A 21,871-nucleotide genomic window follows, 5' to 3' on the forward strand; every position below is an offset into this window, starting at 1 on the left:
TTCTTCTTGCATAGCAACAATCCACTTTGTTGAGTCATCACCAGAGATAGCTTCAGAGTAATTCTTGGGTTCACCTTCTTCACCCATCTCTTGTGCAATAGTTAAAGCATAAGCAATGTTGGCAGATTCTGCAATTAATCTTTGAGTTGGTTTTCTTGGTCTCTGTTGTGGAAGTTCTTGAGCCATAGACCACGGCTGTGGTAACCCTCGTCGTTGAGGTGGACATTGCTCATGTGGACTCAAATGTTCATTTGTACCATCAATAGCAGTGACTTGATCATCTTGAGTACTGGAGGAATTGGGAACATTTTCCTCATGAGCGGGTGTTTTAATCTCAAACTCCACCTTCTCTTGAGCATCTTCCTGGTCACCTGTATCAATTAAGGAAATGACAGTATCTTTTACAGAAGAGAGCATAGCATTTTCATTAAAGGTCACATTTCGACTGTGAATTATTTTGTGAGATTTTGGGTCATACAAACGATAGCCTTTAACCCCTGAGCCATAACCCAAGAAAATGCACTTCTTAGCACGAGATTCTAATTTTCCCTCGTTTACATGAGAATAAGCAGGGCAACCAAATATTTTAAGATTAGAATAATCAACAGGGTTACCTGACCAAACTTCTTCTGGAATGTTGCAATCAATTGATATGTTAGGAGAGCGATTTATCAGATAACATGTCGTTGAAGCCGCTTCAGCCCAAAAAGATTTGCTTAAACCAGAATGGGAGAGCATGCAACGAACTCTCTCCAAGATAGTTCTATTCATTCTTTCTGCAACCCCGTTCTGTTGTGGATTCCCTGGGATGGTGAAGTGTCTGGAAATGCCTTCCTTCTTGCAGAAATCATTGAATTCGTTCGAACAGAACTCAAGGCCATTGTCTGTCCTTAGCCTTTTTATCTTCTTGCCAGTCTAGTTCTCAATCAATAATTTCCACTCTTTAAAAGTGGAAAATGCTTCATTCTTATGTTTGAGAAAATACACCCACAGTTTTCGTGAGAAATCATCAATAATTGTCATCATATAACGGCATTTACCTCTGGAGGGAACTTTTGACGAACCCCAAAGATCCGAGTGAATATAATCCAAAGTACCTTTGGTTCTGTGTATGGCTTTAGAAAAACTAACCTTTTTCTGCTTACCAAAAATGCAATGTTCACAGAAATCAACTTTCCAGTACAGTGGTTACCAAGGTGACCCTTCTTCTTGAGGATTAGAATTCCCTTCTCACTCATGTGGCCTAATCTCATATGCCACAACTTGGTGTTATCTTTGTTGGGTGAGGCAACAGCTGCAGAACTTGTAACTGTGGAACCCTGCAGCACATACAAATTATCACATCGAATTGCCTTTAGTAACACAAGAGCTCCTTTAGACACTTTTAAAACTCCACCTTCAGCTGAGTATCTACACCCATGAGATTCAAGGGTGCCTAAGGAAATGAGATTGTGTTTCAACTCATGGACATATCTGACCCCTGTTAAAGTTCTAACAATTCCATCATGTGTCTTGATTTTGATTGTTCCTTCACCAACAACTTTGCATTGAGCATCGTTTCCCATCAAAATAAAACCATTATAAACTAGTTCATATGTGGTAAACCAATCTCTATTGTAAGACATGTGAAAAGTACAACCAGAATCAAGAATCCATTCATTTTTAGACCTTTGTTCAGTGTTGGAAGCTACAAAACAATCCCCATCAGATTCAGTTTCAACAATACTAGCTTCGACAAATTTTTCTGGTTGTTTACCACTTCCCTTATCTTCTCTATCTTGCTTATTTTTCAATTTATAACATTCAGAGATCTCGTGTCCCTTTTTCTTGCAATAACGACAATATTTGGAGTTCTTGCCTCTAGATTTTGACCTAGATTTATGTTTAGTGTTCCTACCTTTCTCTTGGTTTCTCCCTCTAACTACTAATCCTTCACTAGAACTTTCAGAATGAATTTGAGTATCAAATTTTTCTTTGGCTAGTAAATTAGTCTTGACATCATCAAAGCTTAAGGTAAGATAATTACCGTATAACATAATTTCTTTGAACTGTCGATGCGAGGGTGGTAGAGAAACAATAAGTAGAACGGCTTTATCCTCATCATCAATTTTAACATCCAAATTTTCCAAATCAATTATGATGGAATTAAATTCATCAAGGTGAGATTGGATGGGAGTACCTTCAGACATTCGGAGTGTAAAGAGTCGCTCCTTTAACTGGAGTTTGTGTGCAAGACTTTTGGTCATGTATAAAGACTCCAATTTACTCCATATGTCTGCTGTAGTTTTCTCGTTGATGACCTCATGCAACACCTCACGGGACAAGCATAACTGGATTGCAGACAATGTTTTTTCATCCATCTCATCCCACTGCTCCTCCGTCATAGTGGTTGGTCTTATCATTTTACTTGTCAAAACTTTCTTTAAACCATTCTGGGTGAGAACAGCTAGCATCTGGACTCGCCAGATAGCAAAGCTGATTTTACCATCAAATTTCTCAATATCCAATTTTGACATTATTGAACAATAGATCCTGGTTGAATTATCGAAAAGCTTTGATGCCAATTTGTAGGGATATCGTGTGCGGAAGCGTAATAATTTCAACCAAAGATTATGAGAAATTAAAGTAACAAGTAAAGTGAGAATGATACCAGAAATTTTTAGGTGGAAAACCCCTTTAAATAGAGGTAAAAAACCAGATGAAAGAGTCAAAACTTCCACTATAATGGTATTGGGAGTACAATGAATTCCTCTCTAACTAATAGATAAATAGCCCCAAAACAAATTCTCTCTATATGGGTTAAACACTTACACCCAAGAGAAGAAATAGAGAGTATAGGAAAAGAGAGAGGAAGCAAGTGTGTGTTGCTTGTTTGTTGTGTGTTACATTGCTTGAAGGAAGCCACTATATATAGTGGTTCTAGGAGACAACAATAATAATTACAATTAATGGTAATTAACCTTCCTTTGATGACAATTAATTGTAGTAAAAAACCTCTATTTGATGACAATTAATTGTGGCAAGTAATCTCCCAATTATGTCAAGAAAACGGAAAGGTGAGTCATAACCCACATATAGCAATTGTTTTTATCTTCTAATCTCTTGGAAAAATGGTTTTTGTGAGAGGTTGTACTTGAATGCACGATTGAGAGTATTCTTTATCTTAAACTTTGGTTTCTTAATTAGTTCACATTGTTCTAATTAATTTCTTGGGTGCATGATTCAAGAGAGAGGAGATATGCATTCATATGGAGTATATGCATGGAACAAAATGACTACTGAACCAGTAGATACATGCTTTACTGATGAGTTCAAGTTGAATCAAATTGACGCATGCTCAATCTGATTTATTTATGTTTGAGGATTGAGAAAGAAATAATCTTTAGAGAACCTATAAAGAATTCAACCGTGGAAGAACTTACGGATCAACTGGTCCGATCTTTATTTGCTGGTTTAATATCTTTTACATTTTATGCTAAACAATCTCAATCATTTTTATCTTTATTGTTATTTCTAACTTTTATTGCTTGCAGATAGTCTCTAAAGACTGATTTACTGATTTCACTATTGGATTTGTTGATAGACGACTTGAGATCAACTAACCATAATTATACTATCATTTTTTTCTTGCGTTAGACCGTATATGCTGGAATCATTCTAATTTGACAGTAAAACGACAACTAACAATAATTAATCATAAAATAAATTTATTTTTAACAATGTTATTCTAAATTCCAATATAATAAATTATTTGAAATAAATTAAAGTATAAAACTGATAATTACATAAAAAATACATATAATTATAGAATTTCAACTTATAGTAAATTAGCAATTATTTACAATTTCATAAAATTATTTGGAACAATATTTAGAAAATAATTTTGTGAAACATTTTTTCATTAAAATAATTAACTTATTAATTTTAAATTATAATTAACATTTAAATATTTAAACAATTTGATAAAAAAACACTTTAAAGTGAGCATTGTTCAGTGAAAGTGAATAATCAATTATGGCTAAGACGTGGTCAATTATGAATTGACTTCCACTAGGTTTGAACAATTATCCTTGAATCTTAGTCATATTGTGAATCATGTTTATCAAAGGATTGATAGAGTTGAAAACAAAATACACGAACTCCAAACACAATCTTGTATAGATATATACTTTATTTTACTATGTTCTTTTTACTTTTGCATTTATATACTGTAATGAAGATAATTCTTTTTGGAATATTGTTAAATTTCTCACATATAGATTAGTTTCATACTTACATTTTTAAAAAAAAATATTATTAGTATGTGGATTTATGTTTTATACTTTCTAATCATTTTTAATTAGTTTTTAAACATTACCTATAATTTACTTAAATCTATAGGATTCTAAATTAGTTAAAAAAATTGTTTTATATTTTATGTTCCAATTTAATGTGTAGTCTCCATTTGTCATTTATAAATTTTTTATTATATAACTTTTTTAAATTAGAATATGAAAAGTTACATCAATTAAATCAAATACAATTTTCTTATTCATTTCTCTTTATTTTTTATTCTTTTAAATAAATTCATTTTTCAATATGTTTCTCTACATTTTGTTTTCCTTTTTACTCCTTTACTAATTCAAATAAAGCATTATTGACTAATACAAACTAGTTCTGGCAACTTACATTTTCCTTTGATGAAGCCTTGGTAAATTTACACATTATAGTGTTATTGATTGGGATGATTTGAAAGTGAATTAAGAAGTTTGAAAAAAATTATTAATATATTAAATACAAAATATAATGAATGATTAATGTACTATCGAACTCCATGAATCTTTGTAGTTAATATACATTAACGAAATAGATATTAACCACTTACAATTAACATTAAATATCGTTGGTAACTGATTGGTAGTTACTCTAAATTAACCATGAATTTTGAAACGTGTATGTGAAACTCGTCATGCAATCAAAGCGGTTATGAGATATTTAAGATTAACCGCAAACATTGTTTTTTTTTATAATTACCTGGTTCCTATATTTATAATCCATATTTTATTTTAAAATATATTAAATTATACATTTCTTGTTATTTTTTATTAAAAGAAAGAAAATATGTATCTTTTTATATTAAATTCTCAATAATATCATATTTATTTTATTGTAATTTTTGTTTTATGATACAAATTTGGGTGAATATTGATAAAAATACATATATATATTGATTATCTAACAAAAATAAAACAAAATTTATATCTATTTAAATGCTAAAAATGAAAATTAATGAACAATAATAAATATAGTCAAAGCACTACAAGAAAAAATAGTTTTAATTGGAGTTTATTTTTATATTATCCAGGGTTAAAATCCCTATTAAGTCATTTAGTCATGGTTGTAATTTTCTCCGCTAAATCATCCTTGGGGAACGTGTTTCCCAGGGTTTTTCTAAACCGCGAGAAAAAGTCTTTCAGAACCCCTGTTAAATACCATGGGTTAAAGAACCTCCATAAAATACCATAGGTTTCAAAAATTTTCATAGAATGACTTTTCGTTTGAAATAACCTTCAACCCCATTTTTCACCATCTCTAACGATCCTCTTGATTTCTCTCTTCCATCGTAGACATCCGACACAGGCTCAATGGCCACCTACGGCAGTCCTAGCAAGAAATTACAATTCAGTCACGCTTAAATCTATTATATCTAAGGAGAAGAAACATTAAATAAGATATTATCTTCTCCTTACTACAATATTGCTTCTTCCATCATCTTACTACCCCAACTTGGGTCACAAACTACTCTTACTTAACTCGACAAAAATTTGTGTTTATCATTACTTTATATATCCTAAATAATTGCAATATCTATCAAATGTGGACTTCAAAGTCATGTGTGTTCTTGGCTAAAGATTGCAAGAACAAGTTGTGAGGAGAAATTACCTTTATTACTTTTAACTTTCACAATAAATTAATTATTAGATACATTTTAAAGTAAAGGCCTTAATTTAAAATATTTCAAAATTATGAAAATTAAATCTTAACAATTAAAACTAAAACTAAAATTACACATAAAATACACTTACAACAAAAGTTAAAACAAAATAAGTAAGGTTTTTTTAAGTATGAACTCATAAGAAAAAACTAGGAATTATATAAACCAATTATCATCAATCATAAGAAATATGAAAGTACTGTTGAAATACTTATTGTCTAAGATTATTTATTGAAATACTTATTATTCAAGGTTATTTTGTTGAGTTTTTAAAATAATTTTTTGAAGCTTTAGAAAACTTATTTGTAATGTTTCAAAATTTTAGATTATTAAAATATATTAAAATTATATAGTTTTTAATTATTTATTTATAAACAGATTTAATTATATTTATTTATTAAAGTTTGAAAAATCTGGAGTGTTTTATTGAAGTTTTACAATAAGTCTTTGGGATTTAACGAAGGTTAAAAAAACTTCCGTTATTTTGTGGAGATTTTAAAATAAACCTTAACCTTAACAAAGGTTAAAAAGACTTCCGTTAATTTACTGAGATTGTAGAATAAACCTCTGAAACTTACTGAAAGTTAAAAAAACCTTCCGTTATTTTGCCGAGGTTTTAGAATAAACCTTTGAAATTTAACATAGGTTAAAAAAACTTTGTTATTTTGTTGAAGTTTTAAAATAAACCTTTGAAATTTAACATAGGTTAAAAAAACTTTGTTATTTTGTTGAAGTTTTAAAATAAACCTTTGAGATTTAACAAAGGTTAAAAAACCCTCAATTATTTTGCCGAGGTTTTAAAATAAACTTTTAAAATCTAACAATGGTTAAAAAAATCCTCTATTATTTTGCTAGGATTTTAAAATAAACCTTTAAAATTTAATGAAGGTTAAAAAGACCTACGTTATTTTGCTAAGGTTTTATAATAACCTTTGCAACTTAACGAAAATTAAAAAAACCTCCGTTAATTAAATCAATTTATAGGATTATATTAATCTTTGCTAAAAAAAACCTTTTTTCTTGTTGTCATGTCATCCCACTGCAATCCATGAAATGAAACAAAAATTGACTCCGTCAATTGACATTGCAACATTAATTTTATGGTTATAAACGTGCTTTTCAATTTTATTTATATTAAATATATTTAAAAAATATGTATATATATTAATTTATAATAGAAAAATTTATAATTGAAATAATGCAAAAAAGAAAATTAATCTATGTTTTTTATTTTTAATCTTAAAAACATAGTTAAATATTTTTGTACCGTTCAGTCGTGACCAGGTCATAATTTGATCACATAAAAACATGTCTCCTCGATTCACTTAGCTCAAACTCAATAGGCAGAGTTCGGCTCAAGTAAAAACAAGTCCAATAATCCTAAAAGAGCTCAGGCCTTGACAGATGACAAGTACGTTTTCAAACAACAAATAACAGAAAAACAACTAAATTTACAACCAAATCAGTTAAATTAAATTTATCATAAGTTTAACAAATATAAACAAATAGAGATATCAACATCCCTAAAATAAAGGGAATGTATTAACAAATTATTATGTGGTTACTAACTTTTGAGTAAGAATTTACTAGTGTTATAAAAGAGTTTTAATACCCCAAACAAAAGGTAAGCATTATTTCCTAGACTACACTCATATTTTTTAATGTTCTCACTAACTTGATCATCAGAATCTGATCAACCGGTGAAGCTCCCCTTGATGTGATCTTCAAGCATTTCAGAGTGACGATGTTGAAAGGTTGATCCAAAACCACTTCCAGACCTTTGTTGGCAAGAACAATTTTTGTAACATAAAATTTGTAAATGATAAATAATTTTATACTAAAAATTAATAAAGTAAAAAAAGATTATTTTTTTAGTTTGCATATATAAAAAAAAAATTTATATATAATATATTAATTTATCTTCACTCCTTTTTTACTGATTCAAACAAAGAAATAAATGTTTCACAAAAAAGAATAAAGATTAAAATTCTAAGTTATAAAGTGATTAACAGTTTCTCTTACCCCTTTAGTGAAGGCACGGTCACTAATAATAAAATAAAAATATATATTTAGAAAAATTAAAAAGATATTTTTTACTCTATTTCTTTTTTACTAAAAACTTATATTACTACAAGAAAATCATGAAATAGAAACCAATTTTAGAAAAAAAATAATTAGTTGCTATAGTGATAAATTAGATATCATTTTAGTGATTAAATAAATGTTTGGTTTCTAAATTAATTTCTATTATTATTAAATGGTTTCTAAATTGGAATCTAATTTGCAATCAAAGTTTTTCCTAAATAATTGGTAGTTAAAAGCTTTGGTAACTAATTAGATACTAGAAACTATTTAACAATAATATAAACTAATTTAAAAACTAAAATTTTTGTTAGTTTCTAAAATGGTCTAATTTAGTTACTATTGCAACTAACTATTTTAGTTTTTAAAGATTGATTTCTATTTAATGATTTTTTTTTTAGTATATTATTTTATTTTAGGATGCTGATATATTAACACTCTTAACAATAAAAACATACATTTCACACCTTAATAAATTAATATTATTTATTTTTATTTTATTTCTTAATTTAAAAATATTATATTATGTGGTAATATGTTAATATCATAAATAAACCGTAAAAAACATACACTCTACAAATAATAAAATAATATTTAATTGTATTTAATTTGTTTTTTAATTTTAAACATTATTACATTATTATAATGTGGTGTAAGTATATGTTTTTACTCTATGTGTGGTGTCAAAAAATCTTTTCCTTTTTCTTCTTTTCTTTTCTCATCTACATACTTTTTTTCGCCCTCTATTTGCTTCTCTTTCTCTCTCAAATTCACCCTTAAACAAAGTCAAAAGTAAAGAGTGAAATTACTTTATGTGCAATGATATATATAAGAACATGGATTCGTGCAGCACTATCAACTACAGCATGAAAACGTTGAATTTGTTTATACCTCCCCGGGAAAGGAAAAAATGGTTTTGGGACACACAAAATAGCAATTATAATTTTTTTTTATTCAAATGACACTTTATGTGAATGGCTCCTGTTCATAGCATCCTATCAAAGTTGGCACTTGGTGAGGGTGTGATAGAGATTGTGCGAATATATTTTTATTGTATATATAGAGAGTAGCATTGTTTTGCTAGATTTTGTACTTTAAACTGAGAAAAGTCATCATAGGAGTAGTGACAAGATGGGAAGAATTTCAAGGACCAGAAGTTGCGCAATTGCCTCTTCAATGCAAGATAACCAACACCAACCACCTTGCATTACCTGCACCACTTTTAACATTCTTGCACCAATATACAAGCGTCTCAACCATGAGGTTCTTCTTTTGTGTTATGAGTTTCACATGTTTGCATTTATGACTTGCTTAAATGGGGTGCTCTAAATTTGGATGCTTGTTTGTTTTCACTGATTTGTGTTTTGGTGGGGTGAAAGCAGGATCAGAATTGCCGTGAAAGTGACTACAGAGCGTGTTGGTTGGCCAGGAATCAGAGGATATTGGATTGGTTGTTGTATGAGAGATCTTCTATTATCTGTCTTCAGGTTTGTATCATCAATGAAATAGATTGGACCTGGAATCTTCTTTAATGGGCTAAAAGCCAATGGTAGCATGTTTTTATAGATTACACAGATGTTTCATCAGAAAATTAACCATTATATTTTATGAGGTCTCAAGTTCAAATCTTCTTGCTGAAAACTGTTCATTTCTTGTTTGTCTTAGAGTCTGTTTCTGTGGGGTGGTGTGGTGGTGGTGCTAATGATATGTTGGATTTGTGCAGGAATTTTGGATTGGAAACGAAGAGCTTGTTGATGTGTATGACAAGAGACTTGGTGATGCTGGTTATATTAATTTCAAGCTTGCAAGGACTAACAATCGTGGTGATGGTAAACAACATTCTCCCTCCATTGAAAAAAACATTGTTGAACTCTTCTGGGACTTGTTTGAATAAACTTTCATAAACACTTGTCCAGAAGAAAATAAAAGAATAAAATGAAAGTTTCTCACAATTGAGAAAATTAACTTTTATAGAAGTTGTTTCCCCTTCAATTCCTTCAAAAACTTGAACACAAATTGATTATCAGTGTTTGTATGGAAGTTTATTCAAACAGGGTCTTTAGAGATCTAAATTCTGATGAGGTTTTCATACTTTAATTTTCCATACGCATGGTTTTATTAGGAACTTGTTGAATTTGTGCACAAACACAAATGTTCATACATCATTTCCTTTTGAGTGTTCAGGTCTTCTGATAGCAGTGCAAAAGGATTATTTCACAGTTGTTAACTATAAGGAGCTGCACTTTAATGACTGTAGTGATCGAGTAGCTCAACTGTTACACGTTGAGTTAGCTTCTTCCTTATCACAATGTCAAAACAGTGATGTTAGGCACGAAATTCTCATTGTCAACACTCACCTACTGTTTCCTCATGATTCGAGTCTTTGCCTTGTACGACTGCATCAAGTATGTGAGCACTTAGTTTTGGTATTTAAACACCACTTTTTGTTACCTTTGGCATCTCACTTTGTACTTCAAAATTTTGCTTTTCTGCAGGTCTACAAGATACTTCAATATCTCGAATCTTATCAGAATGAGCACCAACTTAAGCCTTTGCCAATCCTATTATGCGGGTAAACATCAAATCACTCATTTGTGAATTTAGTGTTTGGATTATCAATGAAAATTTGATTTTTGTTAATATTGATTTTGAAATGATACAATTCTTATAAAGTTATTAAACTTATTTAGAATCAACTTTAGTTCTAGAATCAATTCTTTAAAGAAGTTACTTAAAATCATTAAGTAGTATTAACAAGTGATTACGAAGAAGAATGAATTGTAAAATCAAATATCCACTCAATTTTTTGTTAATTTGTGATAATTACTTTTAAAGTTATATTTAGGATGGTTTTAATTTCCCAGTGACTGGAATGGAAGCAAAAGAGGACATGTTTACAAGTTCCTAAGGTCTCAGGGGTTTGTATCATCATATGATGCTGCACATCAATACACTGATGCTGATGCTCACAAGGTCATAATCAATAACATTGCTTTCAGAATTTTCAGCTGGATAACATTCTATATCACCCATATTTGTTTTATCTTTTCTCTATGCAGTGGGTTAGCCACCACAATCATCTCGGAAACACATGTGGTGTGGATTTTATATGGCTTCTTAACCCTGACAAATATCAAAAACTACTTAAAACAAGTTGGAGCGAAGCACTGTTTAGCATGTTTAAGGTAATTGTTTGGATCATTTTATTGCAGGCCTAGGAAAGGGGAAAGGGATTGGGGCAAGGATTAAGGTTGTTGTTCACAACTCACTTAGGCTAAGGTGTTCTTTAGACCTGCCATAAAGAATTTAGAATTTAAATTTTGGGTGGCCAGGAGGTTTTAATTGAAAGTTGTACTTCAATGAAGTCCAAACTATCATCATACTATTTATGTAGTTGAGCAAAAGAATTCTGTCACTGACAATAAACTTCACCTTTTTCAGTATCTAGTGCAAAAAGATTCACTGACAGAGAGAGATGCATTTGCTTTTCTAAAGGTTGACAATGAAGATTGTATTACCTATTCTGGTTTCTGTGCAGCACTTAGACAGGTATGCAGTGGTATATCCATTATTACTACATGACTAGATGAACACTTGCACGTTTCAGATAGTGCTTGTGCTAGTCTGAGAAGTCCTCATCTTAACAGTTTTTTTATTTTTTCCATTTTGTGCAGCTTAATTTAATTGGTCATTGTCATGGGTTAAGTGTTGAAGAGACAAAGGACTTGTGGATTCAAGCAGATATAAATGGAAATGGTGTTATTGATTATAAAGGATTTCTGGTAAAGTAGTTCAGACTAAATTAGATATATGTTATTTGAATTTCTTACAAAAAATTAACTTGTGTTGGGATTTATACAAACAATTACTAGAAATTTAGGATAAGTAATTAATTGAAAGTGCCCCTTGAAATCTAAATGTTTTTTCTCCATAGAGCATGTACTAATGCATTGATCACAAGGCTATGCTTACAATCATTTTTATTGTTGCCATGTCATTAGACAAACTAGGTAAACTGTGGAGTTCTGTCATGTGTGTAATTCAGATGAACCTTTTATGGCAAGTGTAATTGGTAATGAAGCATGATTGATCCAACTTCTCAGCTTTCACAAACAAATATAGTGAAGTAAAATTTGGTCCTGCCATAGCTTTGTCTCATTATACAAGTCATATAAATGTTCTTAGAGTAAGACTTATTAGACCATTTGATTCTTCACCTGAAACTCTGTTTGTTAAGTCATGGTCTAATTTTATGCTGTTGCAGCAGCAAATCTGGAATCCAACAGGATCAGATGAAAGAGATGACAAGAATGGGCAACATGATGATGAGGCAAATGATAGTGAGAAGGAGCAAACGATTGGTTTTAATGTAAAAAATGCAGTTCTTTTCCCTCCAGAGGTAGAAAAAGGTAGATGGCCTGAAGACTACTCTCTCTCTGATCATGCAACACTCACTGTAGTGCTCTCACCTATAAGAATGCTATGCCACACTCCAAAATAATGTCCAGACAATACTTGGGAGCATTCTAGCATAGAACTTGGTATTAAAGCTTCATTACATAAATAACACAAAGGAATGAGTGGAATGATGGAACTGGCAAGGGAACATAATGCAAAATACTGCACCATCTTTGAGCAGAAGTGATATCATATAATGGCGCAAGCAAAGTAAAAGGGCAATGAGAAGATATACCACTTAACATTCTCATACACACCATAGACTAGTGATGACATTTGAAGTAGCAAGATCCAGCTCAACACTCAGTTTGTTTTCCCCATTTGCCTTAACTAAAGAAAAGATTCAATCAAAGTAGAAAGAAGAATCATACTAATCTGTATAAATTGCTACATATGGGTCTTAAGCATTAGCCATTTTTTTCGTAACTTGGTGAGGTGCAACATGCAGAGCTTCTTGAGATAGAGAAGGAGTTCAGAAAAATTGTGCACACATTTCTCTATGTAACAAACTAAAATTGTGCATACCATGGGCAAGTAACCAAAGGAATTGCAAGCACATTCTAAGCAATGCCAGCAAAAGATTTTAATACAAGATAAAATGCTTTGCAAAATAATAATATCAATAAGCAGATTGCATCTATGCACGAAATTTTGGCAGTCTGGTTTAGTTGAAGTTTCAAAAACCTTGATGTCGAACTTGCTGGCTGACGTAAATATATTAGTTTAGCACGAATAGTGTCAAACATTTAAGGGTTTCTTTGAGTTATTTTGTGTTTAGAATGACGACAATTTTTTTTAAGAGGTGTTTGGTATGTTAGTTGTTTTTATGCAAATTGATGTGTTAAATTAATCATTACAAAGTATTAAATTATTTTTACTCTATTTCATTTTTTACTTAATTACCTTTCAGTTTTTTTTTATTTAATTTGGTTTCAGTTTTAAAAAATGGCTCAATAAGTTTTTTTAATTTAAGAAAAACTTTATTTATTTGTACTAATTTTAAAAAAAAAAGATAAAGTTACTTATGAAAATATTAATATATTTTAAAATTATAACTTATTGTGCAACTTATTTAAATTTGTTTTAGAAAAACTAAATTTATTTGCACTTATATTTGTTATGCAATTTTATTTAGATTATTAAATTTTAATTTGATTTTATATTTTATGGAATTATTTTTAAATTATCTTATTCAAATTTTAAAAATAAAAATAAAAAAAATTCATCCCTTTGCTATTCCTAGTCGAAATATACTTAGTACCATGAAGGGAACGCATGAAACTAGGTTTCAAATAATACGCTGATAATTCACTCATTTTAGGTTCTATGGCATCATTACATACCAAAGACAAGGAAATAGTTTTCGTCCTTTTCGTAAAATTTTCATTTTTCAAAGTGTAAACATGTCCGAACTACAGATAGAAATAAGTAAGACGGAAAATCTTAAAACATTTGAATACAAAATTCAATATCATATCACATAAAGATACTAAAAATTAGTATACAAACACTTGAAAATACTTCATATGTACCTCCATAATAATTTACCTTTCCAATAGTTCAGCATTGTGACTTTCAGATAAAGATCATCCAACACAACACCAAAATTATCCCAGATAAATTACTTATTTGACTAACTTAATCATTCTACTCATTATCTTCATCACTGTCTTCATAGTCAAAATCTGATTCATCATCACTCCTTGGTTGTGTTAGTGAATTCATGTCAAATGATGATTCCATTTCCATTTCTTCCATGTCAATAGTGTCATAGTCCATTCGTTGCTCAAATTTCTCATTAGAACAATTAAGCATCCATGACAGAGAACACTTTAACCCTTTCTTGGCAACCATCACATGCCTAGGCTTTATAGTTGACTCCAAACCATAAGTGAAGAATGCAGGGAATGTAACCAAGTCTTCCAAAGGCCTTTTCATCTCCATTTGGAAGTAATCAAAGCTAAGTTTCATGATGTCAATGTTTAAAGCGAGTAATTGAGGGCATGCAACAATCATCTTCCTCATCTGTGGCAATGAAAAGCCACAATCCTTAAGAAAATCAACATGCTTCAGCATAGGTCCCCTAATGAGGCTAACTACATGTGGCATCTTCTCAACAACTCGGCCAAATTCCTCTGGATCCAAATCAAGTACAGAATTGAGTATACTTCTCTGATTGGCAAGCTTTGAATTTAAATCAGTTCCAATGATGTCAGGATACTGAGCAATTATAGACGGAAGTGATGTTCGCCTCACATTAAACACTTCAAGGGATTTAACATTTGGTTTCACCTTCTCATCCAGCCCAAATCCAAGAATATAGGGTCGTTGCTCTATCAGTCTAGCAATGGCTAACCTTGGAATCCCCAAACTTTCCATATACTCCACAAAAGGCTTGATAATTCTACCAACTCGCATCCCCAAAATCTCTGGAAATTTAGTTAAAATACCCCCAATTTCTCTTCTTCCTACACCAATTCCAATCAAATAAGCAACCGAGGTGCTCATGGTTCCCTCAAGTTTGAAGCCAAGCAATTCAGGGTACCTCTCAAGAACACGAGGGATATCCTCAGGCTTGATATCCATCCCCTTAAGATAATTTACCACCGGCATAAGATCCACAACAACACTAGCATGGAGAACTTGTGGGTACCTCTGCAAGAACCACGTGATAGAGGATTCCCTCACTCCCAATTTACCAAGATAGTCAAGCACAGGAATCATGTTCTTCTTGACGCTGCAGCCAAGAACAAGTGGATAGTTGTTGATGTCTTCAATTGTAAGCCCCAAACTATGAAGAAACTCTATGCGCTCCCTCATAACATCAACAGTCACAGGAAGTTCAAGACCATCAAGCTCATCAGGAACAATGCCAAGTGACATCAAGAATTCATAAACCTTTTCCCTTATTGCAGCCTTCTCTTTCTTCATTTCTGATAAACTAGGACGGCTATATATCGATGAGGAACCTCCCCGCCTACGATTCAATCTACCGGAGTCCGAATCAGACGCCGGCGAATACACAGAACCAGAACTAAATGTCCTATCAGCAACAGAATAGTGAAGTTTCGTAATCAATTCCATCCTCCTAATGCAATCACGAGATAACCGTAAAGCAAGGGTAGCACTCAGCTTACAATGACCAAATGTTAGAATAGGCATTTCCGAATGGCCAATCAAAAAACTGGGTTTTGCTATGCTACCAGAAAAGTTTATTGCTTTCATATTTTCAAGGTCCAATCACTACCATTGAATTGAATCTGCAGAAATAAGAAAAAGACGGCATCACTCACTTGGTTGAGCAATTGTTGAACATAATTGAAACCGGAACAAAATTACAAGCTTTGAGAAATGAGCAAAGTGAATACCAAAACCAAAAAAAACCCAGAAGTTGAATGCTTGGGATATATAACCTTTGAAGACTTTAAAGGATTCTGCTGCATAAACACCCAAACAAAAATGGGGAAAAATGAATAACCTTTTCATGGTGAATAAAGGAAATGGTAACAATAGTGATGTGAGGGATAGGGTTGAAGAGATTGAGAGATAAAGATGGACTTACAGTGATTGGAAACTGAGCATTTCACGTTCGAACTGAGGGAGCAAGAAAGGATAACAAAACCTGCAAAGGGTTTCAAAGAACCTACGCGTTATTTTTATTCAATTTTAGAACTATTTTTATTAGGAGTAGTATATATTTTTGTTCTTATAAAAATTTAAAATTCAATTATAATCTTTAAAACAATTATCTAATTTTTCTTGCAGTAACTTTAAAATGTTTTTTTTTCTTAAACAAAATCTCCTTTAAATCAATTAACTATTAACATTATTAGATGTCTCTGATTTTTTTAATTCTATGTTTCCTTATTAAATTAATTTTATAATATGTGATTTTATGTGATTTATTTATTATATAAAAAAGGGATAAGTAAATATATTAGGTTTGATTATCTATAATCAAATAACTTGAAGGTTTATAGTTGAATATGATCTTTAGCTAGAGAATTTTAATAGGATAATTAATTTGTATTTTAAAATATTTTATGATAAAATATATGTGGTTAGGATAAAGGGTTTGAAAATTTATAATTTTATAAAAATAATTGGATCTTTTTTTAAATCAGATAATTTTATAGTAAGAATTTAAAATTTTGCATACTTTTAAATGTGTGTATCTTCTGTTCTTTCTATATTTTCTTTTCAATCGGATTTGTGAACAATTTAAATTTGACTAAATCTAAGACATAGTTGGTTTGGTTGAATATATCTCATAATTTTTTTTTATTTTTTTTATAAATATCAGTTATGTTTTTTTTATAATTAAATGTTTATTTTTTTCAGTTGACATCATGAGAGTTACTTTGATGTTAATGTATGTTAAAGTTATTTCGGAACTAATATTAGTTAAGGTTTTCTTGCACAACATTAATTTGTTTTTTTCTTATGTCAAACATATTTTTAACCAATATTAATTAGAATTATTTTCTTAACAATGTATATTAAGGTTATTTCTGGATCAACGTTAATTAAGATTTTTCTTGTTAATATTGGAGATAATATTTTTCAATTCATATCAACTAAAAATTGTTTTATCGGTATTAATAGGTTTTTTTTAATTTGCATTGTTAGTACTTTTTTTATAGATCACTTTTATTTTTCTTTCAATATTAGTTAGAATTTTCTCGATTAATATCAAGTTTTTTTATGAATATGAATTAAATTTCTTAATTGACGTTTGTTATACTTTTTTTTTTTAATGTACGTAGTGATGTATTTTTTTATCAACAAGACCGATGTAATTCTTTATAAATAATTTGTTAAGATTTTTTTTAGTGTTAATGAAGAAACTTTCGACCGATATTGACAAGATTTCTTTGTCAATGTTAATTAAGATAATTTTTAAGTCAACATCAATTGAAAACTGGACAACAAAATAAAAAATTTCAACAATATCAAAAAATAATTCCAAAGAATATTGGTCTAAATAATTATATTGAAAAATAACATCAATTAAGATTGATTAAAAAAATATTATTCATATTAATATATTTGAATTATTAACTATTGTTTAACTTTTTAAATAATTTTTTGTATTTAAAATTAAAGTTCACTATTTTAGTTTCTTTCTATTTTTTTTATTTTTATTATATATTAGTTTTTCTGCATTGCTTTTTTCTTTATGAACCTTTTAGTATGATTTTAATGTATTATTAAAAAATAGAAAAATAATTTATTTGCACTAAGATAACTCCTATTATACAATTCCTATTATATTGTTATATTTACACAAGAAATCATCTGTAGGATGTGTTTTGATTTGATATCCACATTTTTAAGTTCATGGTACCTTTACTATGTAGTACAAAATAACATACAACCCATCTTATACATTTTTTTTTTCATCTCTCAAACTAATATTTACTTTGTTTCCTCTCATGCAGTCTCTCTTATTTGTCCATATTTTTTCATTATCAAAGTCCTTCTACTGTGATCAGTTCCATATTGACTCTTATTGGTCAATTCTCAACTACTATTCAAAGTGGAAGGAATGTTTAGATGCCAAAAATGCATGATTATAGATTTTTTTTTCTTAATTTATTGATAATGTTTTGTCAATTTGTGCAGATTCTAAGTTGAATTGGAAAGGAAAGATCAATATTTATCTTTGCACCACTCTCTTAAGCCATCTGTTATCAAAACTTTTCTAAAAATTAAATGAGCAAAACCCTGAAGTTTTTTTCTTAAATTCCAAACAAATATGGTAATACTGCATCCACATATTGGTAATCCATGCATTGTAAGGACCACTCGTTGCAATATGTTATTTTTAGAGTAAAAAAATGATTTAAAAAAACTTAATTTTAGCACTGAACATATTACATCGGTTGGTCCATCCAGTGTAATATGTCTTTGAAAGTAAAAAAAATAAAATTTATTAATGTTATCACTAGACATATTACACCAGTTGGTCTAAAAATTAAAATTTATTCATTTTGGCTTTATATATATTACACCGATTGATCCATACAACTGGTGTGATATGTCTTTCAGAGTAAAAAATTAAAATTAATTAAGTTTAGCGCTAGACATATTACACCGGTTGGTTCATCCAACCAGTATAATATGTCTTTTAAAGTCAAAAAAAAATTTTAAAAAAATAATTACATTGGTTGTTACTCCTAATTGGTGTAATATTTTTATTTATCATATTTTCTTCGCACGCGCTCTCACTACTCACTTCACACTTAAACAAATTTCTCTCTACCTTGTTGCCTCCATCGCCACTGCTGCCACTGTTCTCCTTTGACCCCATTACGTGCTCGAATGGTGCTCGCACGCACGATGAACTCTCCTCCCTCGCCACCACCTCCACCCTCCTCCACCTTAGATCTCGATGGAAGAATGTCACTTCCCATCGACACCGCCTTTAGAAGCTCCATCACGTAGAAGTCCTCCTTTGTCGCTAATGACTCTTTTACGACAAGTGTACCAAGTCAGAAGTAATAATTTGTCCCTAAGAACGAATATTGAACCCGCAAGAAACAGTTATTTAAAATCATAATAGTAACATTCACTGAGTATAAGAATATGTACAATAATTTGATTTGATTTGATATTGACAATAGTTTGCATGAAAATTAAATAAAACCAAAGTAAAGAGTTGTTGATTCAATTGAGAAAATTGGGATTGGGGTTCATCCTTCTTACTCTTTTGAAAAGCATAGTAATATTCTATCCTTTGATTAATATTGATTCTCATATAAAATTCATTTATATCGATTTCTCGCATATAAAATTATTAAGAGAGTCTCATAAATATCGATTCCTCACATATTTATAAAAACTCTTTATCATTACGATTAGATGTTGATAGCAATTAATATTTCAAATTTATTCCTAGTATTCAAATATGTTAAGCATTATCATTTAAGTCAGAAACTTAGAAGTACTTTTCAGTCAAATCTAATGATAAAAAAATATTACAAAATAAAGTGACAATACCAATCATCAATCAAGAATAAATTATTATATTTAAATATCACATCAATACATAAGAGTTTGAACAAATTACTCTCAATCTCAAATGGTAGAATTAGCCACTCATGTTGGCGATTACAAGCATGGAAAGAAAGAAAAAAAATCCAGGATGTTTCTCTTTGAGGGATGCCTCCTCTAGGGTTTTCTATCACCTTCTATTCTCGCAATTAATGTTTATGATAGTGTGTCACACCTCATATTTAACCTAGTTGGGCTTGAGCTAAGTAACTTATTGCCTGGATGTGATTGGGATTGCCTAAGCGAGTTTGACGAAAACAAGCCCAACGTCTCGGGAATGACCTTACATAGGCGAGATTGGGTTCACATGGGCGAGATCTTTCGGGAGGCTTTTGACTTAGGTGAGTTTGGGTAAGTGTTGGAGCGTTCCAGCTTTCCCTTTTTATCTTGTATATTTTCCTTTTGCCCTTTCATCTCCAGTTTTCCCTATAATCTAGAAATTAACACAATTTTGGGAATAAATTGTTCTTATTCATATTATAATCACAAAATATGTAAAAAAGTTTAAATTAAAAAATTAGGAGTTAAATTATAGTTATTATATAAATAAATATTCATAAGTGTTTGTATTTTATTATGAAATATGACACTTATCAGTTGTCTCCCTCCGCACGTCATACCCATTTTTCTTCCTGTTGCAGTACATGGTCCACAGGGGTTCCTCCTCGATCCCGATCTTGTCTTTCTTTGAACGCTTCTTGCACTCGAGCACCAACCTCACCGTGTCGTTGGGAGAGGGAGATTGGTGGTGGTAGTGGCGGAGAAGCTGTTGCTTATGCATATCTTGGCTCCCCATGTTTGGCTTCAAAATCCTAAAGGAAGAGAAGATCACTGACATGAAAGACAGAAGAGAAGACCAGTGCACATATTACACTAGTTGAACCTTACAACCGGTGTAATATATCCTTTCTATGTGCTATATTTTTTAATTATTTAACTCAAATTTTGGTATTTTACATCGGTTTTTACAACCGATATAATATATTACATCGTTGAGATCTACATCGGTCATAGAAATGATGTAATATGTCTCATAGGACCTGTGTAATGCGTTATTTGCAATAATGTGAGTTTTTAATTAGTGAATTAAAACACATTAAGAAATAACTTTGGATGGGTTAATAACATAATATAAAAAAAATAAATTAGGAATTAAATTATAATTAAATAATTATAATAAATAGTTCAAAAGATTACCATCTTATTCTATTTCAATTAGTTACAAGTTATCTCTAAAGACATAATTGTAAAGAGATAACTAACACAAAATTTCTAACCGAACATGATAATAAATAGTATCTTCACCTTTCACCAACTTTAATAATATTGGATGTCAAATGTACAAAGGAGATTTTAAATTATTATTTTACAATTTTTTATCTTGATTTTATATGTTCTCTTAAATTAATGTTGAGAATGAGTAGTAATGACAATTAATGTTAAACAAGTTTAAACACTTCATGAACTTAATTCTTTGAGAAAACTTTATAAACATATTCATTGGATTCTCCATTATATCAATGTTTTGCCCTTCAATCCTAGCTTATGTATATGAAGTGGTAATTGGTGTTAATATTGTTGGTGCATAATCAAGCAAATTGCACTCAAGCTATAACAAAATATGACAATCTTCTTTACCATCTATATTCTTCACCTTCATATTTCATTCATCTTGTCAAGATCTTCAGCGACATATCCTCCCTCATATGAAGTTTTGCCAAAAAATAGTTCATGATACCTTATTCATTCAATAAAGCTTTCATCTTGATCCCCGAAAGAATGAAGTTGTTCTTTCTCGTGAACTTCTTGACCTTGATAGTATTTTTCATATTATAAGATGTTTTCTCGAAAAAATATGAATGTGCATAATAGTTTATGTGATCATGAAGAGGAAGAAGCAATTTAATGAGGAGAGGGAGGAGAAGCTACTTAACGAGTCTTTACAAGGAACATTACTAAAGAAAATAAGGAAGAAGAAATATGAAAATAATTTTAAAGGAAGATTTAAAATGGAAAAGCTTAGAGAACATGAAGAGGAAATTAGGAGGCATAGTAATTTATAACTTTTTAAAAGTTTCTAAAAAATTTAGTAGTTTTTATATAGAAGTTTCTATAATATATAATGTATAAAAAAGTATAAAGATACATGGACTCGCTCAATTAACTCGTGATTGAGGGGGTTATGCAAATTCATGCACATAACCACCTCATTGTGTGAAAGTTATAACTTCTTCCACATGTTACTTTCAAGAGGCAGAACATGTCCCTTTTGATAAGGTTGCATATGTTTTCTTTACCCAT

At 30.3% G+C, this 21,871-nt stretch overlaps 2 protein-coding genes across 5 annotated transcripts; one reads left to right on the plus strand and one right to left on the minus strand.

The window, feature by feature from the left end:
* Positions 1–8,913: 8,913 nt before the first annotated feature.
* Positions 8,914–12,994, plus strand: LOC137823914 (putative calcium-binding protein At1g02270). 2 transcript variants are annotated; one of them, XM_068629253.2, is made up of 10 exons: positions 8,914–9,319; positions 9,439–9,543; positions 9,780–9,885; positions 10,241–10,461; positions 10,552–10,628; positions 10,921–11,029; positions 11,116–11,241; positions 11,498–11,605; positions 11,731–11,838; positions 12,321–12,994. In XM_068629253.2, exons 1-10 carry the CDS (start codon positions 9,188–9,190, stop codon positions 12,555–12,557), a joined length of 1,329 nt encoding a protein of 442 aa, XP_068485354.1. In that variant the 5' UTR covers positions 8,914–9,187; the 3' UTR covers positions 12,558–12,994. The 2 variants fall into 2 exon arrangements, with proteins under 2 accessions (XP_068485354.1, XP_068485355.1); XM_068629254.2 differs by having other exon boundaries at positions 12,324–12,994.
* A 971-nt stretch (positions 12,995–13,965) lies between these two features.
* Positions 13,966–16,196, minus strand: BSM (Mitochondrial transcription termination factor family protein). 3 transcript variants are annotated; one of them, XM_068629255.2, is made up of 3 exons: positions 16,077–16,196; positions 15,883–15,948; positions 13,966–15,774 (listed from the first exon to the last, which is right to left on the minus strand). In XM_068629255.2, the coding sequence occupies exon 3, from the start codon at positions 15,737–15,739 to the stop codon at positions 14,162–14,164; it is 1,578 nt and encodes a 525-aa protein (XP_068485356.1). In that variant the 5' UTR covers positions 15,740–15,774; positions 15,883–15,948; positions 16,077–16,196; the 3' UTR covers positions 13,966–14,161. The 3 variants fall into 3 exon arrangements, with proteins under 3 accessions (XP_068485356.1, XP_068485357.1, XP_090150238.1); XM_068629256.2 differs by having other exon boundaries at positions 15,883–15,951; positions 16,077–16,188; XM_090294112.1 differs by lacking the exon at positions 15,883–15,948 and having other exon boundaries at positions 16,077–16,143.
* Between the last annotated feature and the right edge of the window lie 5,675 nt (positions 16,197–21,871).

This window comes from Phaseolus vulgaris, chromosome 8 (genome assembly GCF_051622355.1).
Source record: "Phaseolus vulgaris cultivar YP4 chromosome 8, ASM5162235v1, whole genome shotgun sequence".
NCBI lineage: Eukaryota > Viridiplantae > Streptophyta > Magnoliopsida > Fabales > Fabaceae > Phaseolus > Phaseolus vulgaris.

Bases quoted from the DNA above. Each gene is read 5' to 3' on its own strand.
- LOC137823914 (XM_068629253.2), top strand. From the start codon at position 9,188: ATGGGAAGAATTTCAAGGACCAGAAGTTGCGCAATTGCCTCTTCAATG. The intron at 10,629-10,920 runs GTAAACATCAAA...TTAATTTCCCAG, and splicing joins TTGCCAATCCTATTATGCGG to TGACTGGAATGGAAGCAAAA. The intron at 11,242-11,497 runs GTAATTGTTTGG...CACCTTTTTCAG, and splicing joins CACTGTTTAGCATGTTTAAG to TATCTAGTGCAAAAAGATTC.
- BSM (XM_068629255.2), bottom strand. From the start codon at position 15,739: ATGAAAGCAATAAACTTTTCTGGTAGCATAGCAAAACCCAGTTTTTTG.